This window comes from Anneissia japonica, unplaced genomic scaffold (assembly GCF_011630105.1).
Source record: "Anneissia japonica isolate Jap-2015-1 unplaced genomic scaffold, ASM1163010v1 scaffold1203_len951721_cov167, whole genome shotgun sequence".
Classification (NCBI taxonomy): Eukaryota; Metazoa; Echinodermata; class Crinoidea; order Comatulida; family Comatulidae; genus Anneissia; species Anneissia japonica.
The window spans coordinates 545,655-569,875 of NW_022722325.1; the positions used below are offsets into that span (position 1 = coordinate 545,655).

The 24,221-nt window shown below is 34.3% G+C and overlaps 1 protein-coding gene across 1 annotated transcript in view; it reads right to left on the minus strand.

Annotated features, from left to right (window-relative positions):
• The window catches only part of LOC117111847 (degenerin del-1-like), a 25,118-nt gene extending 6,453 nt beyond the window's left edge, over positions 1-18,665 (minus strand). The window contains exon 1 of the mRNA XM_033254856.1: positions 18,588-18,665. Coding sequence (XP_033110747.1) covers positions 18,588-18,665 — 78 coding nt within the window. The remainder of the gene's footprint in view (positions 1-18,587) is intronic.
• Positions 18,666-24,221: the final 5,556 nt, after the last annotated feature.

Sequence of the window (24,221 nt, forward strand, 5' to 3'; positions counted from 1 at the left end):
GGAATGTCTGAAAAAAGATTTAGAAAGATGTAATTAATGTTATTTTGTTTATTTATCGAAAATGTGGCTGTGATATACCAGACACAAAATCCATTTTGTGTCTGCTTACATGAATTCTTACTTGACGTATTTCCGAGCGGTAAAGAGATTACTAGGAATCCCTCTTTGACATATCAAGTATAACACAGTTCACTTTTATGAAACTTTTATTCCATGTAAATTCCAACAAGATTCCAGTCTCAAAACAGCGTACCGTAATAAACTTTGATTTCTCAAAAAGTCCCAGAAAGAAAAAACTATATACCTATAGCCCTAGAATTCCAGAACATTCTACATCACATAACTTTCTCTTTCAATCACATTGCATCGTAATCAGCCAATAGGCTTAATGCCTCTACAGTACTTTAATGTAACTCATTGAGAGGTGAAACCAAGATCGAAGATGGTATATTGTAACTTTTTGCAAGAATATTAATACTCGTCAGAGTAGGCTTATAAGGAAAAGCCTGTCTCAGTGATTTGCATGCAACTCAATTCGCACACAGAGTTATATGACATTATACATTAAATTCTATTAAATTAAAAAAATAACAAAAATAAATCTGGGATTTGTTCTTGCTTATTTACACTATATTAAAAAGTTATTAACTTTAGCAAAACAAAATTAAAAAAAAAATAAAAAAAAAACAATCATAATTATAGGCCTACTTACAGAATGATTACATTATTTTAAAAATATGTAACGGAGGAAGTGTTTGTAAAAAAGATTGTAATCATTCTGCAGTTGGACATGATTTTTTTTTCGATCCGTTTTGCTATTGTAATAGGCTAAAATTGGATTTTTTTTTTTAAATTTCAATCGGACAATGCAACTGTAAAGAGAAATTTTTAAGGTAAATTTGATATTTAAATATTTAAAAAAAATCTAGATATAAATGCTGAAATTACTGTAGCTAAAGAAACTTCTCACAAGAAAATATTCAAATTTGGAATGTTACCATATACTCATATTCTCTCAAGAGACAAAGCTTCGTTGGAATTCAAATAATTATTCAGATTATTCAGTACTGTTAGGTATTGGCAGTCACACCATCAAAGGGCAATACTGCCCTGATTCGGAAAAATAGGTATTAACTACATTTTGTTTTTCAAAATCGAGATTTTTGTCTTATATGACTCCTGACTAGGCTATAATCTATCACCTTAATTCAATAGAAAGCCAAAAATATTACTCTAAATATGATTTTTATTTTTCAAAATTGGCATTTTCTACACATACCACTACAAGTAATTTGGAATAAGGCATTAACTAATAATGATAATAATAATAATGCCTAGTTTGTTCTAGCTTTATTCTGAGGATTAACTCGAAAAAAAGCATTGTCTACATTGTTTTTCTGATAACCTGTACAAATGATAAATAATATACTATGTAAATATTAATTGTGAAATTCTATGCATTTTTAATTTGATGTAAATATTCCTAGTTTTATTCAATGTGTATTACTATTTTATTTTTCGTATAAATTAATAAAAACTTAATTTAATAACAATTCTTGAGCAATATAAATAATAATTAAATAATAATTTGATACCGGTACCGTACATTATGATGTAACCTTGGTTTTCATGTTCACATATGAAAAATAATTATTTTGAATTGTTTTATAATATAAAAGCGGTGCTTTAAATATGATTTAGTGCCTGCAAAGTTCATGAAGATTTAGAAATAACATTTCAGTAGCATTATTATCCGATGACCATAAGGACGATAAATAAGGATGATAGGCCTAATTGTGATTATAAAGATAATTGAAATAGGTTGGTGTGGCATCTAATTATAAACATAGCGGTTGAACATGTCCAAAAATATGGATAACTTTTCAACTTACCTCCAACATATAAAACGCAAAGAAAGCCCACCCCGACCCACCCAAGCTCCACCGACACACTATGAATAAAACATAACTTCTAGTTTGTTCTTGATTGGTTTACTTTGTTATACCTTACTTAACATTTGTTAAATATTACATTAAAGAAATTAAGATTTCAACGCGTGTACAATTTTAAAATATTAATTTTATTTTTACATAAAATTTAGAATTTTATGAAAAAATCTTTTTTTTTTCAAATTACAGTTACATACATTTACAATATTCATGCACTAATTTAAAATTCATCGATATATTTAAACATTATTGCAGATAATGCCCGTGTTAAATTATTATTTTCAATATATAAGCACAAATAATCCGGAAAAAGGCATCTGCATTTTGAACCCCTCAAAATAAAAATAAAATCAGTAATGTGTAGGCCTATGACAAATTTTTTTAATGGTATGCTTTTTAAAAATATACTTGAAAGAATTGAAAATAATTTGTACTTTTCTTTGGCTAAAACCAAACGCGTTTTGCTAATTTTCTGCCTTTTTCCAAATCAGGGCAGAATATTCAAACCGATCCAACCTAAATGATCAGTTTCGGTGACAAATAAAATGCTGATACACTTCTATTCTGGTGCCAGCACCAATCATCAATCATCTGATCAGAGTCCCCTAATCAGATTGGTGACGTCATCGCGACAATCATGACTATTATTTGTCACCAGAATTGATACTTATCAGATCATTATTTAGGTAGAATTGGATGAATGTACACTCTTCAATAAGTGCAATTTAATCACACAAGCTCCCTTAAGAGTAAACATTCACTTGATTAGAGTGGGATTCCACTCTTTTGAATTTAGAGAGTATGTTTTAAATGAACTCGCCATTCTGTGATTAGACGAAATAAATAAGTGCCTACCGCATATTATCCATCATAATATAACTGTAAAGATTAAAGAAATCATATCAATAACGATATAAATCACGATATAATACTAAATATATATCGTTATTGTTATGATGGCTTTAAGCTTTACAGTTGTATTATGACGAATAATATGCGGTAGGCACTTATTTATTTCGTCCAATCACAGAATGGTGAGTTAATTCAAAACGTATACATAATATGATTATTTTATGATTGCTGTTGTCAAAACACTAGTAATGATGAGAGATCTTGCGACAGTCACTTTAATAGAGAATTAAGCAGTTTATTTCATAACTGTAATTAATGTATATTTATTTAACGCGTACCGTACCGGAATAAATGAAACCCCTCTTTCAACATAGCAACAGATGTAAACTCAAAAATTATAAGAAGCGGCAAGACTACGGAGGGCCTTGCAACAAAAGTAATTATATATAGAATAGGCCTATATATAAAAAGGGGAGGTGTTACAATTGAAAATATAATGAAATTAATACACTAGTTATATATTATGATAGCCTATTACAAGAGAACATTTTATGCGTATTGGTTTTGCCTATTATGATCAATATTTTTTCTTTTGTTGTATTTTTTTTAAATATTGTTTACCAAGAAAGGAATTTTATGTAATGTTCATATATTCAAAAGGAAAATATTTTTTTTGAGATATATGAGCTTTGCTCGAAATAATGTCGTATCAAATAAATTTATTCTGATAAAGATTACATCCTTTTTGTTTTATTCATTTTATGCTGTCACTCTGCCTGTTTTTGTTATATGACTCCTTCTTGCATTGTAAAAAACTATTTTCTTTTTTGTTTTCAATACACCTTTTCTCATAGCGTTAAATAGGTAAATTTTATTCTGGTATTTTAATGATACTGTAACGTAAAACTTAATAAACCTAAAATAAAAAAATAATAATTGAATTGCTTACTGTTAAATATGTCATCATCATTTAATTAACAAATTAAATGAATAGTTTGTTAATAGTGGTAGTTTAACATGTTGATTCCTCAAGGCAAGGAGCTGGGGCCTTATTTTTATTGCAACTATTGACATGAATGCTTAAGAAACTTTAATATAAATTATATGTCAATCGTGACATTATCACTGTAACTCCCAATGTTATTTTCCTATTCCCAACCGTGTACTATTTTTTTTTCATGAGCGCACGGATTGCTTGATCTCTTTTCAGTTCGTGTGCAAAAGGTGAAAGCAACTTCGAGGCTTAGGCCTAAATAAATCGTACCTAAACTAGATATGAAATCATCATACGATCTGTCTGTAGCGACCAAAAAGTGATTACTGTATTCTCTCAATTCTTTAAGAAAAGATAGGCCTATGTTTATTCCCTGATCAAAATATTAAACTCATGACAAGTTCTTCAAACACAATCAAATAATTACTCATCGTATCCGTACTGTGTAACGTCACTGTGTGTTAGCATAGAGAAAATGGTAAAAATGGTGATGGTAAATTTTGATGGTAAAATTTACCATCAAAATGTACTAAAAGCACAAAAGCTCGCATTATATCAGTTACCGAACACACATTTAATCATCAATTAAATTTTACAAAGAAAAAGTAAGATACAACATCTTAATTACGTTTGAAATTGGGATCAACTGTTTGTCAGTGAGGAAAATGTCGTCCTCTTGAACTCTTTCTGCAACGATAGCCACAGAGTAGTATCACGTGGTATTGTGACGTAACACTGTAGTACTCTATACGCACAGCTAAATGTAACACTCACTGTTCACAAATGTATCTATGGTTTTTCTCCTAACTATTTACGGTTTTCTCGACCAACGTATCCCTACACGTACAACACGTTCAGGCCCGTAGCCAGCTTCTTCCAAAGGGGGTTTTCTGGGTGTGAGGTCCACAGTCGAAGCCCCGGTGGGGTCGGCGAAACCTCCATAGCAAGAGGACTTTTGTGCTTTATGGGTCTAAATAATGCTATAAAAGCAGATATGTTTGAAAATGTCTGTGTCTGGGTGGGTCTGCAGTGCATTAGTTGGGTTGGAGGACTTATTTGGGAAATTTAAAGAGGGGGTTTCGCCAGAAAGGTGGGGGACTTGCTAGAAAAGGGGGTTCTCCCGAACCATGGTTAGATTTATGCATTTATTCATATAATAATTTTCACTAGTGTATGATACACAACTCTACTAATTGCTTAGTATTGGAAACATGTCAACGACATTAGTTTAGATAAATGTGTTGTAAAAGGGAAACCCATCCTTAAACAAAATTACTGTATCAGGGATATGGGTTCAAAGTGACCTTAAATGGCCCAGAAATGTTATAGATTTTTTTTTTGGCAAGGGAGGTAAACGTCTAAATATTATGTTATCCAGACTTAATTGGCTTGGGTAGCCATAGATAATGGTTGCTATATCAAACGTACATTAGAACATTAGGGCCAACATCTCAGCAACATTGAATTGAATCTGTGCAAAGGCGTGTGTGTAAGATAATTTTGGGTTGGGATTATGGTCATTACGGAAGGGCACTGAACACATTGGGGTTAGTAAAGTTGCCTACTCGTAGGATTAAGTTGTGTTATTAGTTTCCAGCTGGTTGTTCGTACAGAGATACTCGTGGCGTCGCGTTCTTCGTGGAATCGCTTCGGCAGACGGCCGTCGTGCGCAGTGAGTCGCCGGCCTAAGATGGTTAAGAAATGACTTCATTTCACTTCATATAGTACATGTATTTCAGCTGTGAGACAAGTTGTATTAAGTTTCAAGAAAAGTTATAATATATAAAATCACTTTATTTCGAAACAAAATAAAGGAAAACATACAAAGCTTAGGTCATGACCTTATAAAGGAACACGCAAGGTAAACAGACAAAAAACAGTTACAAAAGCAGATGACAAGTAAACAGGAAAAAAATACTCTCTGATCAAAAATTCGATAAAGTTCATTGCCTTGAGAGAACTTGAGTTAGCATTGAGAGAACTATGGGTGTGATGACTTTACAATGTTACTTACAATTATAGGTATACAACAAATACAATTTTTTTGTATATAGTTAGGGCTAATGTCAAATCATACTCACCGTAGAGTGGTCCAGATCTGGTGCTGGTTTGGATAGGAAAGTTCGTGCCGTCGTTGAAAGTATAACAATTACCGTACAAATAATTGTATGTGTAGGTGAAATTACTGGGAACAGAAAAAATATAGCCCTATTTCTATACAAGATACAATTTTCTTTATTTTTCAAAAATACACTGAAGAAGAGACATTATTAAAGCCTATTTTTCCTTGATGCTCAATATAGGCCCTATTTATTATTTATTTATTTATTTATTTATTTAATTTTTTGATAAACTACCGGTAACAATATTCTTTAAAAATAAGAAACAACAAAAATAGAATTTCGTCATTATTAAAAAAATATAGGCCTATTGTTTGTTTAGAGATGTGTAACTTTGGTATTTAAATATGATACAAGATATATGATGTCTTTAATAATAATAATAATTCTGCCATAAGCAATACGAGAAACTATTGGAAATATCTCAAAGAACATCCATAATATATATATCAATACCCATCTGACAGAAAATTACTGAAAATACAAAATAAATAATCCATCCTTTTTTTAAGTAAAGAAAAAACGACCAATATATGAGGATTAAAATGCTTATTGCCAACATCATTATTGCCACGACAAATGTTGTGTAACAATACAACCAACTGATTAAGCAATATGAGAAAGTATGGGAAATAACTCAAAGAGCATCCATAAAATATACATCAAGGCCAATTTGACAGAAAATGACTGAAAATACAAATTCATATTTTTTTAAGTACAGAAAAAACGACCATTTTTTTCAAATTAAGTAGGGTTTGAAAATTAATGAGGATTGAAATTCTTATTGCCAACATCATTGATGCCACAATAAATATCTTGTAAAAAGAAAACCAACAGATTATGCAAATAATAGACTCTTAATATCATGCCAAAATCTAGTAGTAATTCCACAAAAAAAGTGAAAATGTTTCTGGCCAATGCTGGGCATTGTGCATTATGTTTGTGATGAAAATACAGTTAATACATAATTTTAAAAATTCATAATAGGAGCATTAGAGCTGCATGGAATACATTATACTGTAGTCAGTTTTCGGCTTTTCTAAAATAACTGAGTTATGCAATTAGATAAATAAATATTTTAAAAAAAATTAGTAACTATGCGGACAAAATCTAATCAAGATCAAGTACATCTCACATATTTATCCAAGTATAGTTATTCTTAATACTGTGGCTTAAGCCAATCTCGTCACCGTCATAAGAACAATGGGTTTTAATTCTAAATCGTAGTCAAATTACTACATTTGCCGATTCCTACTTGGGTGTCTATAAAACGAAGATCGAAGATCCAAAAACGAAGACCCCTATTTTTTCTATTTTATTTTGATGATAATGAAGCTGGCTGTCACAAAATCAAAATTACGAATTTTTTTGGGCGTCTGTTTGTGAAATATTCAAGGGTCTTCGTTTTATAGACACCCTATGTGGGTGAAACCTGAAAAACGAAGACCTTCAATTATTTCACAATTATCTTGTAAGTATTTTAAAATCATCATAAAACAGTTACCAAATACGTATTTCTTTATTTCATCAAAATAAAATCAAGAAATACTAAAGGGTCTTCGTATATAGACACCCTATATGAATGTCTATAAAACGAAGACCGAAGACCAAAAACGAAGACCCCTATTTTTTCTCTTTTGTTTTGATGATAATACACCTGGCTGTCACAAAATCACAATTACGAGGTTATTTGAACTTTGGTTTGTGAAATTATCAAATGTCTTCGTTTTATAGACACCCATGGGTGTCTACAAAACGAAGACCGAAAAACGAAGACCCACATTTTTTTCTCTCAATCGTGTTGAAAATAATGTTTTTAAATCACTTCATGCTATGTATATGTATACCGGTAGTATTCGTCTTTTTAACACATTATTTCCTGAATCGGAGTCAATTTAATTATTTACTTTTCATTCCAGTTCCAAAGCGGCAGCCATACTGTTGTTCCATATCTTGCGGCAGAGCGCGTCTGGCGCTGCTGCCCTCCAACGAAAGTAGGCTGGCCTTCGGTACGCGTATTTTGGGGGCCTACAAAGGCCTTGAATATTTCATTCACAAACTTGTTTCATGTTAAAATAAACATATGGTGCATAGTGATGCATATGTGCAGCATCGGTCATTTGGTAGTGAAACCAACATGGGATGGATGAGATAATTAAGGGTCTTCGTTTTATAGACACCCTATATTATGGGTCTACAAAACGAAGACCGAAAAACGAAGACCCATATTGTTTTCTCTCAATCGTGATGAAAATAATATTTTTAAATCACTTCATGCTATGTGTATATAGTATTCGTCGTTTTAGCACATTATTGCCTGAATAGTCAATTTAATGATTTACTTTTTATTCCAGTTCCATTTCCAAAGCGGCAGAATGTTGTACGTCCACGGTTGGCGGCAGACCGCGTCTTGGCGCTGCTACTGAGCTTGGCCTAGCGGCACTTAATATTCTTTAACGTGGGATAGTTTGGTAAGATTATATGAATTATTCATAATAGGCCCAAGCCTTAACTATTTTGTGCATGCGCTATTTTCAAGTCTGTGTCAGCTTAAATAACCAGCGGCTCTGTGCAACGTGAGCGACTGTGTCCGATTTTGATAGAACAACGCACAATTCACGTGATCTCAGGATTCAGCCTTTGTAGGCCTATGAACCTCGAAGTCTATTTGAATCAGTACAAAAATGAAACAGGTGATTGATCTTATTAATATATTTCTCCATGATTTGATACATTCAAGTGATACATTTAGGTCTACTATCAGTCTGCAAGTACAATTGGCCTACTAATTGTTCAATTGATTAAAATTCCAAGCTAAGAAACTTCGATCGATGCTGCGAAACTGGCAAATATGCCCCTACATCTTAAGTTGGTCGAACGTTTTATCTTGATCTGTACCTTAGCTGCACTGATGATGCCTGTAAGGCCGAATATATATTAATACATTATAAATTCAATTCAATTTTATTGGCCAAACTTGAAAAAAATGGCTTGAAATTTGCCTTGCTTGTCACATTATTACAATATCAATATTTAAAAGGGTACAAGATACACATTCAACAGGTCATACGAAATATTATTTAAAAAGGATGGATAAAATTGTACATAAAAGTACAGAATAAAATTGGAATACCAAGAGCATTGCCATTAAAAAATACAGTTCACTGTAATACCGTACTAAAATAAGTTAAAATGTTACCATGACTAAAAATTCATTCATTCATTCATCCATCCATCCATTCATCCATCTATCCATCCGTCCGTCCGTCCGTCCATCCATCCATCCATCCTTCCATCCATCCATCCATTCATTCATTCATTCATTCATTTATTCATTCATTCATTCTATTTATCCTTAACTCTATAATATGCAAAAGCATTCACCCGACAAAGAAAGATGAATATTATATATACATATAGCATGAAGTGATTTTAAAAGAATTATTTTCATCAGATTGAAAGAAAAAAAAATGTGGGTCTCCGTTTTCGGGTCTTTGGTCTTCATTTTGTAGTCACCCATATAGGTCTTTATAGCCAGCCAGCCTTACTTTCGTTGGAGGACAGCAGCGCCAATTAATGTATATTAATTTAACGCGTACCGTACCGTAATACATGAAACCCCTCCTTCAACATAGAAACAGATTTAAACTCAAAAATTATAAGAAGCGGCAAGATTACGGAGGGCCTTGCAACTAAAGTAATTATATATAGAATAGGCCTATATATAAAAAGGGGAGGTGTTACCATTGAAAATATAATGAAATTAATACACTAGTTATATATTATGATAGCCTATTACAAGAGAACATTTTATGCGTATTGGTTTTGCCTATTATGATCAATATTTTTTCTTTTGTTGTATTTTTTTTAAATATTGTTTACCAAGAAAGGAATTTTATGTAATGTTCTTATGTTCAAAAGGAAAATATTTTTTTTGAGATATATGAGTTTTGCTCGAAATAATGTCATATCAAATAAATTTATTCTGATAAAGATTACATCCTTTTTGTTTTATTCATTTTATGCTGTCACTCTGCCTGTTTTTGTTATATGGCTCCTTCTTGAATTGTGAAAAACTATTTTCTTTTTTGTTTCCAATACACCTTTTCTCATAGCGTTAAATAGGTAAATTTTATTCTGGTAATTTAATGATACTGTAACGTAAAACTTAATAAACCTAAAATAAAAAAATAATAATTGAATTGTTTACTGTTAAGTGTGTCATCATCATTTAATTAACAAATTAAATGAATATTTTGTTAATAGTGGTAGTTTAACATGTTGATTCCTCAATGCAAGGAGCTGGGGCCTTATTTTTATTGCAACTATTGACATGAATGTCTTAAGAAACTTTAATATAAATTATATGTCAATCGTGACATTATCACTGTAACTCCCAATGTTATTTTCCTATTCCAAACCGTGTACTATTTTTTTTTCATGAGCGCACGGATTGCTTGATCTCTTTTCAGTTCGTGTGCAAAAGGTGAAAGCAACTTCGAGGCTTAGGCCTAAATAAATCGTACCTAAACTAGATATGAAATCATCATACGATCTGTCTGTAGCGACCAAAAAGTGATTACTGTATTCTCTCAATTCTTTAAGAAAAGATAGGCCTATGTTTATTCCCTGATCAACCCCGGTGGGGTCGGCGAAACCCCCAAAGCAAGAGGACTTTTGTGCTTTATGGGTCTAAATAATGCTATAAAAGCAGATATGTTTGAAAATGTCTGTGTCTGGGTGGGTCTGTAGTGCATTAGTTGGGTTGGAGGACTTATTTGGGAAATTTAAAGAGGGGGTTTCGCCAGAAAGGTGGGGGACTTGCTAGAAAAGGGGGTTCTCCCGAACCATGGTTAAATTTATGCATTTATTCATATAATAATTTTCACTAGTGTATGATACACAACTCTACTAATTGCTTAGTATTGGAAACATGTCAACGACATTAGTTTAGATAAATGTGTTGTAAAAGGGAAACCCATCTAACAAAATTCCGTGAATGAGCCTATTACATAGTGCGAATAATATTGTTGCCTTGCACATTAACGCAGCTACATACAAATCAATGTGTATTAGGCCTAACTTTCAAAGAAATGAAATTAACGATCAGTATTTTTATGGGTACTGATGTTCTTGAAACGGTAGCTGGGTTTGAAGTACTGTATCAGGGATATGGGTTCAAAGTGACCTTAAATGGCCCAGAAATGTTATATATTTTTTTTTTGGCAAGGGAGGTAAACGTCTAAATATTATGTTATCCAGACTTAATTGGCTTGGGTAGCCATAGACAATGGTTGCTATATCAAACGTACATTAGAACATTAGGGCCAACATCTCAGCAACATTGAATTGAATCTGTGAAAAGGCGTGTGTGTAAGATAATTTTGGGTTGGGATTATGTTCATTACGGAAGGGCACTGAACACATTGGGGTTAGTAAAGTTGCATACTCGTAGGATTAATCTGTGTTATTAGTTTGCAGCTGGTTGTTCCTACAGAGATACTCGTGGTTCGCGTTCTTCGTGGAATCGCTTCGGCAGACGGCCGTCGTGCGCAGTGAGTGGCCAGCCTAAGATGGTTAAGAAATGACATCATTTCACTTCATATAGTACATGTATTTCAGCTGTGAGACAAGTTGTATTAAGTTTCAAGAAAAGTTATAATATATAAAATCACTTTATTTCGAAACAAAACAAAGGAAAACATACAAAGCTTAGGTCATGACCTTATAAAGGAACACGCAAGGTAAACAGACAAAAGACAGTTACAAAAGCAGATGACAAGTAAACAGGAAAAAAATACTCTCTGATCAAAAATTCGATAAAGTTCATTGCCTTGAGAGAACTTGAGTTAGCATTGAGAGAACTATGGGTGTGATGACTTTACAATGTTACTTACAATTATAGGTATACAACAAATACAATTTTTTTTTGTATATAGTTAGGGCTAATGTCAAATCATACTCACCCTAGAGTGGTCCAGGTCTGGTGCTGGTTTGGATAGGAAAGTTCGTGCCGTCGATGAAATATAACAATTACCGTACAAATAATTGTATGTGTAGGTGAAATTACTGGGAACAGAAAAAATATAGCCCTATTTCTATAAAAGATACAATTTTCTATATTTTTCAAAAATACACTGAAGAAGAGACATTATTAAAGCCTATTTTTCCTTGATGCTCAATATAGGCCCTATTTATTATTTATTTATTTAATTTTTTGATAAACTACCGGTAACAATATTCTTTAAAAATAAGAAACAACAAAAATAGAATTTCGTCATTATTAAAAAATTATAGGCCTATTGTTTGTTTAGAGATGTGTAACTTTGGTATTTAAATATGATACAAGATATATGGTGTCTTTAATAATAATAATAATTCTGCCATAAGCAATACGAGAAACTATTGGAAATATCTCAAAGAGCATCCATAATATATATATCAATACCAATCTGACAGAAAATTACTGAAAATACAAAATAAATAATCCATCTTTTTTTAAGAAAAAACGACCAATATATGAGGATTAAAATGCTTATTGCCAACATCATTATTGCCACGACAAATATTTTGTAACAATACAACCAACTGATTAAGCAATATGAGAAAGTATGGGAAATAACTCAAAGAGCATCCATAAAATATACATCAAAGCAAATTTGACAGAAAATGACTGAAAATACAAATTCATATTTTTTTAAGTAAAGAAAAAAACGACCATTTTTTTCAAATTAAGTAGGTTTTGAAAATTAATGAGGATTGAAATTCTTATTGCCAACATCATTGATGCCACGATAAATATCTTGTAAAAATTAAACCAACAGATTATGCAAATAATAGGCCCCTAATATCATGCCAAAATCTAGTAGTAATTCCACCAAAAAAAAGTGAAAATGTTTCTGGCCAATGCTGGGCATTGTGCATTATGTTTGTGATGAAAATACAGTTAATACATAATTTTAAAAATTCATAATAGGAGCATTAGAGCTACATGGAATACATTATACTGTAGTTAGTTTTCGGCTTTTCTAAAATAACTGAGTTATGCAATTAGATAAATAAATATTTAAAAAAAAAATTAGTAACTATGCGGACAAAATCTAATCAAGATCAAGTACATCTCACATATTTATCCAAGAATAGTTATTCTTAATACTGTGGCTCAAGCCAATCTCGTCACCGTCATAAGAACAATGAGGTTTCAATTCTAAACCGTAGTCAAATTACTACATTTGCCGGTTCCTACCTAGGTGTCTATAAAACAAAGATCGAAGACCCATATTTTTTCTATTTTATTTTGATGATAATGAACCTGGCTGTCACAAAATCAAAATTCTGTTTGTGAAATATTCAAGGGTCTTCGTTTTATAGACACCCTATATGGGTGTCTACAAAACGAAGACCGAAGACCTGAAAAACGAAGACCTTCAATTATTTCACAATTATCTTGTAAGTATTTTAAAATCATCATAAAAAAGTTGCCAAGTACGAATTTCTATATTTCATCAGAATAAAATCAAGAAATACTAAAGGGTCTTCGTTTTATGACACCATGGGTGTCTATAAAACGAAGACCGAAGACCCAAAAACGAGGACCCCTATTTTTTCTCATTTGTTTTGACGATAATACACCTGGCTGTCACAAAATCACAATTACGAGGTTATTTGAACTTTAGTGTGTGAAATTATCAAAGGTCTTCGTTTTATATGATGGTGGTAAAATTTACCATCAAAATGTACTAAAAGCACAAAAGCTCGCATTATATCAGTTACCGAACACACATTTAATCATCAATTAAATTTTACAAAGAAAAAGTAAGATACAACATCTTAATTACGTTTGAAATTGGGATCGATGGTTTGTCAGTGATGAAATTGTCGTCCTGTCGAACTCTTTCTGCAACGATAGCCACAGAGTAGTATCACGTGTGGTATCGTGACGTAACACTGTAGTACTCTATACGCACAGCTAAATGTAACACTAACTGTTCACAAATGTATCTATGGTTTTTCTCCTAACTATTTACGGTTTTCTCGACCAACTATCCCTACACGTACAACACGTTCAGGCCCGTAGCCAGCTTCTTCCAAAGGGGGTTTTCTGGGTGTGAGGTCCACAGTCGAAGCCCCGGTGGGTTCGGCGAAACCTCCAAAGCAAGAGGACTTTTGTGCTTTATGGGTCTAAATAATGCTATAAAAGCAGATATGTTTGAAAATGTCTGTGTCTGGGTGGGTCTGCAGTGCATTAGTTGGGTTGGAGGACTTATTTAGGAAATTTAAAGAGGGGGTTTCGCCAGAAAGGTGGGGGGCTTGCTAGAAAAGGGGGTTCTTCCGAACCATGGTTAGATTTATGCATTTATTCATATAATAATTTTCACTAGTGTATGATACACAACTCTACTAATTGCTTAGTATTGGAAACATGTTAACGACATTAGTTTAGATAAATGTGTTGTAAAAGGTAAACCCATCTAACAAAATTCCGTGAATAAGCCTATTACATAGTGCGAATAATATTGCCTTGCACATTAACGCAGCTACATACAAATCAATGTGTATTAGGCCTAACTTTCAAAGAAATGAAATTAACGATCAGTATTTTTATGGGTACTGATGTTCTTGAAACGGTAGCTGGGATTGAAGTACTGTATCAGGGATATGGGTTCAAAGTGACCTTAAATGGCCCAGAAATGTTATAGATTTTTTTTTTGGCAAGGGAGGTAAACGTCTAAATATTATGTTATCCAGACTTAATTGGCTTGGGTAGCCATAGATAATGGTTGCTATATCAAACGTACATTAGAACATTAGGGCCAACATCTCAGCAACATTGAATTGAATCTGTGCAAAGGCGTGTGTGTAAGATAATTTTGGGTTGGGATTATGGTCATTACGGAAGGGCACTGAACACATTGGGGTTAGTAAAATTGCATACTCGTAGGATTAATCTGTGTTATTAGTTTGCAGCTGGTTGTTCGTACAGAGATACTCGTGGCGTCGCGTTCTTCGTGGAATCGCTTCGGCAGACGGCCGTCGTGCGCAGTGAGTGGCCAGCCTAAGATGGTTAAGAAATGACTTCATTTCACTTCATATAGTACATGTATTTCAGCTGTGAGACAAGTTTCAAGAAAAGTTATAATATATAAAATCACTTTATTTCGAAACAAAACAAAGGAAAACATACAAAGCCTAGGTCATGACCTTATAAAGGAACACGCAAGGTAAACAGACAAAAAACAGTTACAAAAGCAGATGACAAGTAAACAGGAAAAAAATACTCTCTGATTAAAAATTCGATAAAGTTCATTGCCTTGAGAGAACTTGAGTTAGCATTGAGAGAACTATGGGTGTGATGACTATAGGTATACAACAAATACAATTTCTTTTTGTATATAGTTAGGGCTAATGTCAAATCATACTCCCCGTTGAGTGGTCCAGGTCTGGTGCTGGTTTTGATAGGAAAGTTCGTGCCGTCGTTGAAAGTATAACAATTACCGTACAAATAATTGTATGTGTAGGTGAATTTACTGGGAACAGAAAAAATATAGCCCTATTTCTATACAAGATACAATTTTCTATATTTTTCAAAAATACACTGAAGAAGAGACATTATTAAAGCCTATTTTTCCTTGATGCTCAATATAGGCCCTATTTATTATTTATTTATTTATTTATTTATTTAATTTTTTGATAAACTACCGGTAACAATATTCTTTAAGAATAAGAAACAACAAAAATAGAATTTCGTCATTATTAAAAAAGTATAGGACTATTGTTTGTTTAGAGATGTGTAACAATATCAATATTTAAAAGGGTACAAGATACACATTCAACAGGTCATACGAAAGATTATTTAAAAAAGGATGGATAAAATTGTACATAAAAGTACAGAATAAAATTGGAATACCAAGAGCATTGCCATTAAAAAGTACTGTGCACTGTAATACCGTACTAAAATAAGTTAAAATGTTACCATGACTAAAAAAACGCATTCCATTCATTCATTCATTCATTCATTCATTCATTCATTCATTCATTCATTCATTCATTCATTCATTCATTCATTCATTCATTCTTTCATTCATTCATTCATTCATTCATTCATTCATTCATTCATAATTTTATTCCGATGAAATAATGAAATAACTGTTTTATGATAATTTTGAAATACTTACAATAAGATAATTGCGAAATAATTGAAGGTCTTCGTTTTGTAGACACCCATATATGAGTGTCTATAAAAGGAAGACCTTGATTAATTTCACAAACTAAAGTTCAAATAACCTCGTAATTGTGATTTTGTGACAGCCAGGTGTATTATCATCAAAACAAAAGAGAAAAAATAGGGGTCTTCGTTTTTGGGTCTTTGGTCTTCGTTTTATAGACACCCATATAGGGTGTCTATAAAACGAAGACCCTTGAGTATCTCTTAATATTCCGATGAAATAATGAAATACGTACTTGCCAACTGTTTTATGATAATTTTGAAATACTTACAATAAGATAATTGCGAAATAATTGAAGGTCTTCGTTTTTCAGGTCTTCGGTCTTCGTTTTGTAGACACCCATATAGGGTGTCTATAAAACGAAGACCCTTGAATATTTCACAATCATACGCCTAAAAAATTACGCAATTTTGATTTTGTGACAGCCACGTTCATTATCATCAAAATAAAATAGAAAAAATAGGGGTCTTCGTTTAGATGTCTGTATATAAACTAAAATCGTACCTTATATGAAGCTGTAGTTTTCACGGCGTTGTTCAACACCTTCTGCTTTTGTAAGTAAGAATATCGTATGCCATTCATGTTGCATAGATAGTAACGACAGGAAAAGAGAGGGCAGGTGTACTTTTAATGTCAATGTTGGTAGTAACTTTCCAATCGCAGTAGGCGTCTATGAGTGAATAAATTTGCCATACACACACGGAAAATGATGCTAGAAAGGCGAACATCCACAGGAGACGCCTCATCAGCGTCTGAGCCCGCTTTATGTTAGGGATACCGTACGCTGAGATGTTCTCCATAGAAGCTGTCTCTTATACACATCTAGATGTGTATAAGAGACAGATCTACGCCTATGCTTAAAGTAGTAAAACAGTAAACAACGCAGCTAGCTAGCCGCTGGCACACCGCAACGTTTGCGATAAGATAAGATATAGAACAGTAGTTTTATGTGCGATCTGCATACAGATATCTGTACAAAAAGTCAAGGATGTATCAGTACTTTAACTATGTTCATCCGTGGGCACCCATTACAGAGAAGCCATGTATGTTTTGTTATTTCCTTTTCAATCAATCAATCAATCAACAATGATTTGTATTAGTGCCAACACCCACGGCAGAATGCAATTCAAAGTGCACATTAACTACCGAGAATTTATAACATTATTATTTATTATTGTAAGATAACGAGAAAAAATTTACAAGTATGTCCAAAAACTTAGTATGGGACGGAGAAAAGTTAAAAGTATGAGACAGAGAAAAGTTAAGATTTTATTTTTTTTTCTTAAAGACATTCACATATGGTAAGGTTTTCATCTAAAGAAGTAGGACATTCCATAGTGTAGGGGCAGCACATTTAAAAGTACGTTCCCCAGGCCTAGACTTGCTCAAGAAGGTGCGTGTTTGTTGATCTAAGAAGGCGAGAAGCAGATTTAAGTCAGGATTTGAATTGTATCTATGGACCATTGAGTGTCTTATACGTTATAAGCAATATCTTTAAAGATTTGCGTTAATTGGTGTTAATCCAATGTAGTTTTTCAAGAACAGGGATTATATTGTGTTTTCGCTTCATGATTTTTAATTTTTTTTTTACAGCTGTGACTTTGTGTATGTGGCAAGTCATAGGCCTACTGAAGTTCATTATAATAGTCAAAACGTGAAGTAAATTCAGTGAACAAGTTATTTTTATGTATCAATAGATACATACTTGTGGATGTTTCGGATCTGTCATAATTATAAATGGATTGAGCGGCAGGTTGTAGAAATATGCCGAGTATAACTCAAATTGATTATTAAAAACTACGCCAATGTTTCTAACTAAGTAAATTGCGGAAACCTGAGAATCCAACGTAAACCTGAATTTTACTTTGCTTCACCAAATTTAATAATTAAGTGTTTAGTAAGTGGAAGACATGAAACATGATCATGAGCTAACTTCTACCTATTTGAGTGTATTTTTAATTTCGCCGTGTCTATCGATACGGTACCGTATCTTAATTCCCGTTTGTTAAAGGTACAAGGTTGTTATCAAGGATAAAACATTGTAATATTTACAATTGTATTTTAAATGTATTTTTATAAGACCGCGACATGGGATACGGTAACTATAACAATTCCCTGGTTAGTGCATTGTGCAACAATTATAGCGAGCGATTACACAAGGCTTCATGAACAATGACGTCACACTGTTGGCGGATGATGAAATTAACCGTACCTTTAGCAAACGGAAGATAAGACGGTACCTTATCCCTAGCCACGGTGTTTTAATTTAGTATATTTTCTGTGACTGCATTTAACATCGGGTCCGAATTTCTGATTATTTTTTCTGCGTTTTCGGAGCACTGGGTGAAGATTTACTATTCTTATATACTGACTCGAAAATTCGGTCAATAGATTTTGACTTGAACTCACGCCCCTTAAGATGTCTGTATATAAACTAAAATCGTACCTTATATGAAGCTGTAGTTTTCACGGCGTTGTTCAACACCTTCTGCTTTTGTAAGTAAGAATATCGTATGCCATTCATGTTGCATAGATAGTAACGACAGGAAAAGAGAGGGCAGGTGTACTTTTAATGTCAATGTTGGTAGTAACTTTCCAATCGCAGTAGGCGTCTATGAGTGAATAAATTTGCCATACACACACGGAAAATGATGCTAGAAAGGCGAACATCCACAGGAGACGCCTCGTCAGCGTCTGAGCCCGCTTTATGTTAGGGATACCGTACGCTGAGATGTTCTCCATAGAAGATCCCACGACCACAACCACATTAGTTTCATTGTTATTGTTCTTCTTCGCACCAGTTAGTTCCTGGATTATCGTCATGTTCGTTTCTGCTGGAGATTGATCGTTCTCAATCCGCATACACTCACAAATTCAGGTGTTTGGTATTGAAAACTACTGAGGCAAATAATTTTCCATTACTTCTTAGCATAGAAATTGAAGATAATGGTTTAAAAAAATAATTATAATATAAACATAATGAATGATAATAGCACTGTCAACTAGTCTCCCAAGCAAAGTTGCTTTTAGAATCTCACCCTTACACATTCTACGCCCACCCAACCCTTTTAAGGTACAAATTTACCCCCTGCACTAAGAAACTCGTACCAGGAAACAATGAAATTCCACTGTTCCCGCTCGTACCCTATCAAACTCGCCTCTATAATTAACTGCGATGGGATTCAATCAACTTAATTCGAATGTCCATCTTACCTTGCGAATTAATTTATTTTATTCTGATGGTCCGCTTCATTTACCTTTACGACATTAGCAAAACACAATGAGTTGTACAAATCACAGTTGTGTCGCACCACAGCCTGGCTGGAGTATATAATGATGTGTCCAATGTCAGACAGCACCTCACTGGCAGTAACGACGATAGATGGCGCAGAAGTTCCTAAGTATAGTGAAGTACTCCTATTACATTACAAGTGTAAGTGTAAGTGTGATATGAATTTTATTTTTAGTGTCTTATATGGATTAGGCATACGTTAGATGCAAGTTTGCAAACATTAAAGGATTGATTTTCTTTTATTCCAAACCTGATAATAATAGGCCGCATTATAATTATAATAGTAATAATAGTGACGATAACGAACAAAAAATAAAATTAAAAAAAACAAAAAAAAATAAATAAATAAATAAAACAACTAAAACAACAATTATATTGATAAGTAAAAATGAAAATAAATTATATTACACATCAAGTCTAAAACTATCAGTAGGCCTAGCCGCATATATATACAATTTTTTAGCTTGCATACATTGAATTTTTACTCCCCTATATCAATGATTGCCTGCGTGCAATAGATAACTGACGATGGTAGTGGACTGCCGAAACATGTCTTATTGGAGCCGTTAAGGCCATAACTTATTGGATTAAGTACTGTATACACAAAACACCATTATTACGTTGTGTATCATTTGATGTATATAGTCTTACCATCATCATTTTAAACTGTTTAAAATCACTATATTCTTTATTTGAAAGAATATTTTCAGTTGGGTTTGCAAAAAACCATGATATGATAGACATATTTGAATGTTTTGTTTTCCAAATGTTTTAGAACAGATTACTGTATGATGTTACTGATTCTATCCAAATATCCATTATAAAAACATCCTACTAACATTATCGGTATTCGATATTAATCACCGTATGCAGGTTATTATTGGACCGGCCAACGAGAATTCCAAACGCCGTCCCCTCAACTTCACCTAAGACGCCAATGAGGATGTCGTTCATTGACGGATGATCCACATCTTGGTTGGGGTTTAAGTGAGGATGTTTTTTTCGAAACTCTCGTTGTGCAAATCGTTTGTGTCCTTGGGCAAGGCACTTTATATACGGTTGCCTCTCTCCACCCAGGAGTGGGTACCTGGTAGGTTCGAACACAACTGCGCTGATTACTAGCTGCAATATTATGGAATTCTCCACGCGGAGCTGAGTATGTGCTCCATTCGTGTTTGATCAAATGGCCGGGGTAATAATATGTTCAGCGCATTGAGAGCTTCCTTATATGCGCTCTATAAGAATGAACTATTATTTATTATTATAATAATAATAATTTTTTTTTTTTAAAGTACCACTAGATGCCCGGAAAGGTACTCTGAGACTATATTTTCCCAATGAGGGTAGAGGTTGTTTCCCAACTGTTTGGTAGTACAGGTGTTTTCCCTCTTCCGAAATATAGCCTTTTTGGAAACGTGTCTTAAAAAATCACTATTCTTATCGGTTTTACTCAAGAACAAGGGGAACATGATAATAAGTGGGCAAGCATCCAGGTTTGACAATGTTATAACTGAACACAGAGGTTCGTCTTTTCCTTTAATATGAAAAGAAGGGTGCAAGTGAATCACTTTGCGCCAACTTGATAATAAAGACAATACCGGCCCAGGTATTACAACTGTGTGATCGATACTTGAGGTATAACTACAATGGGTCTTGCTTGGATGTTCAGTTCTTCCAAGCTCGATAGATATTCTGGTGTGATAATGGTTTATCACCAGGCAACAAAGCGAATCTAGAATGAGCTGTCACTGACTTTTAATGACATCTGCCGCGAAAACGATACTTACGGAGTCTGGTGGGTCGCTGGTAACCTGCAGGATGACGGTATGTGGAATATTGCAAAGAGCAGCGCAGTGGTGACATCTGGTTGAGATATTTTCTACGAAGGCATCCATGTCGAGAGTGAAGAAATTTCTTTGGACGATTGTTTTGAGTTAGTGGCATGACAGATGGTCGAAACGCAAATGGAATGCCTTAAGTATGGCCTTCGAGAACGTGGTGTGTGTGGCCTTCGAGAATATGGTGTGAGTGGCTCGCTCCTGCGAAACACCAGAGATTGTCCTTGGCTATGATAAGCGCTTGACATCTTTTATATTCGTGATTTGTTTTGTGAGAAAGCGTACCCTTGGAGAGGTAAGTGTGAGTGCGTCGTAGGACTGAACATTCTGATTGGATGGCTTTTCAAGCATAGCGACTGGTAACTTGTAGTTTTCTGGTGCCAGAGATAAATGTCCTGGCATACAACTGAGTCAGATTTTGCAAGTAGAAGCGTCACAAGTTTGTGTATCCCTACTTCCCAAGTCAGATGGCATGTTTGCGGAGCCGCCAGGTGGGGGACTAATGAGTGATAGCGACTGAGAGTAGACAGGAAGGTCAACACCTGAGGGCTCTTCCATAGTTCGCCCTGGCAAAACGTTTTCAAAAGCTTGGACACATAGCTTAAAGTATGTTAAGGTGTTGGTTTGATGTACCGATTGGATGATATTAGGTCTGAGGTTCACAGGATTGATTGGGCTTTTGAAGAATTCGCGAGTAATTCATCGGACCAGTCTATTGTCTCATGAGATTGTCGTCCAGCTGCGAGAGGTGACAGGAGTCGTGCGCATCCTAAATGCCCTAATAAATGGTCGCAGCCCGGTCATTGTAAAAGGTCTTGGGCAACTAAAATGTGTGGCGATGCGATAGGAGCTGGCTCGAAGTGTTCTCTGACGTCAAATCCAAAAATGTTAGTAGTCATATGGCAGGTGATTGTTTTGGTAGCGGATAAGTGCAGTCCTGAGTTAAATATAGCGAGGAGTACCTTCTACATGTACTCACAGCCTCTTTTACGGTTTCTCCTCCGCAGTTATGTCATTGGCAAGAGTGGCACCTGAACCTTCTTCTACAAATTCACCCAGTAATCTGCTCAGAAGGTCATCTAGGGCGGTTTCTGATTCCAGCATAAAGAAGTATTTAGTTCTTGAACACGTGGATAGGCCTACTTCAAGATGGCTGCGGGAATTTGGTCTTGATTAGGAGACTTATTGTTGCTAATAGTTGAGACACATTTCTGAGTTCTTCAAGAGTAAATGTGAGGTGTCAATCGGGAGTCAGCTACTTTGTTGTTGAAAATGGGTCAGAAAGGTCTATATTTGAATGTTGACCATTAAAAAGTGTGTAAAAGAGTACCTACAGTTGATTCTGTCAGAGCTGGAAGATCCTTTCAAACGGCAGAGGAACAGATTTCTTTCTAGTTATCTCAAGGTAAAGGTACTGTAAGAGAATAACCAATAACTCGCCGCGTCATTGTGCTGAATTGCGTATGGGTGTGGTCTGTGACTACCTTACTTCCTTAAAAAAGGGCTGAGTGGTATCTACGTGTCCTTATCCGAGAAGAATTTGTTCTACAAACCGAACCCTCGTAAGGAGCGGCCCGAAACTGCGTCGATATTAGGGCTGTAGTTAGTGGCGCCTCTGCCTTCCGCTGGCCACTCGACTTGCCAGAACATTTTAGGCATGTGCATGCTTCTTTTGTTCGTGGGCATTCTGAAGCTCATCTGTTTTATTTTTCAGATAGTTTTCGAGTGAGCTGGAGTAGGCAGAATCTAGTCTTCGTTTGACAGCTTAAAATTTCGATCGTGTGCCTCTGGTTGGATGACATCGACTCATTTGTTATGCAGTTTTTCTCTAGCCAGTTGAATTACATTATTGTTGAATATTGGTCCGTTAGACATCTTATATTTTCGTCGTTTAAGTAGTGTTTCTGTGGTGACTTGCTTGTCTGCAGTGACATAGGCAGACTTCTCAAATGCTATGGAACTTTCGTAGTTGCTACAGAAATTTTGCCTAATTACGGCCGTAAATTAATAGACAAAAATACTACGGAAATTTATCATATAGGCCTAGATAACGCATTCTTGTCAGATTACTGATAAAATTTGTGATAACTAAGAAAAAGTGGCGCGTAAAGTTTTATCAACTTGGGAAGTCTCCTGGGGTGTTTGTCCGAAAGAGCACCAAAACGATTGTGATCAGCAATTGCATATTCTTCTTGAAGATTATGGTCTCCAGTCAAGAGCATTCATGGGGTCCTGCTCCCGGGTTTTAGATTGTCTGTAGCTGACTTTACAGCTGCAGGCGACAATACGATGATCAAAGCCAACTATGTCTCAAAACTGTTGTATGCATGACAGTCCTTGATGGTGATCTACAACATTTCCTAACTAGTTAATAATCTAGTTAGGCTCTTATGTTTCTGGAACTGTGTGCTAGCAGCGAGGAAGTTGAATTGCTCAATGTTTTCAGAGAGGTGCTTACCATTTCTATTGATTAATTACAGTATTTGAACGAAAAGAGAACATCTTTAGCGCTAATCTAGGATTCTCCCAGTAACAAAATGGAAATTATGAGCAGGTGACAGTAGATGAAAGATTAATGTGATCTTTGTTTCTGTACTTTATAATATTTATGCAGGACCTGTAAGCTTTGGAGTAGAAAGGAAATCCGAAATCCGATTCCTCCAATTGTTTAGTTCTGCCTATATTCTTTTTCTTTCTTTATTTTTTTATTTATTTTTATTTTTTGTAGCAGAAGAAGTTATAAGGATATAAACACCAAGTCTTAAGAAGGTAGAAAGCGATGCCCTTAAAGACCAATTATATAAATCATGTAATTTTTACAGATTTACCAGCTACTCTGTACGTGAGGGGTGAGTGGCAAGGGTCCTAGTGTTAAAGGTGTTGATCGTGAAGTGCTTAGCTCTTTTAATATAAAGTCTGATCTTTCTTTGCCACCTTCAGACCGGGATCG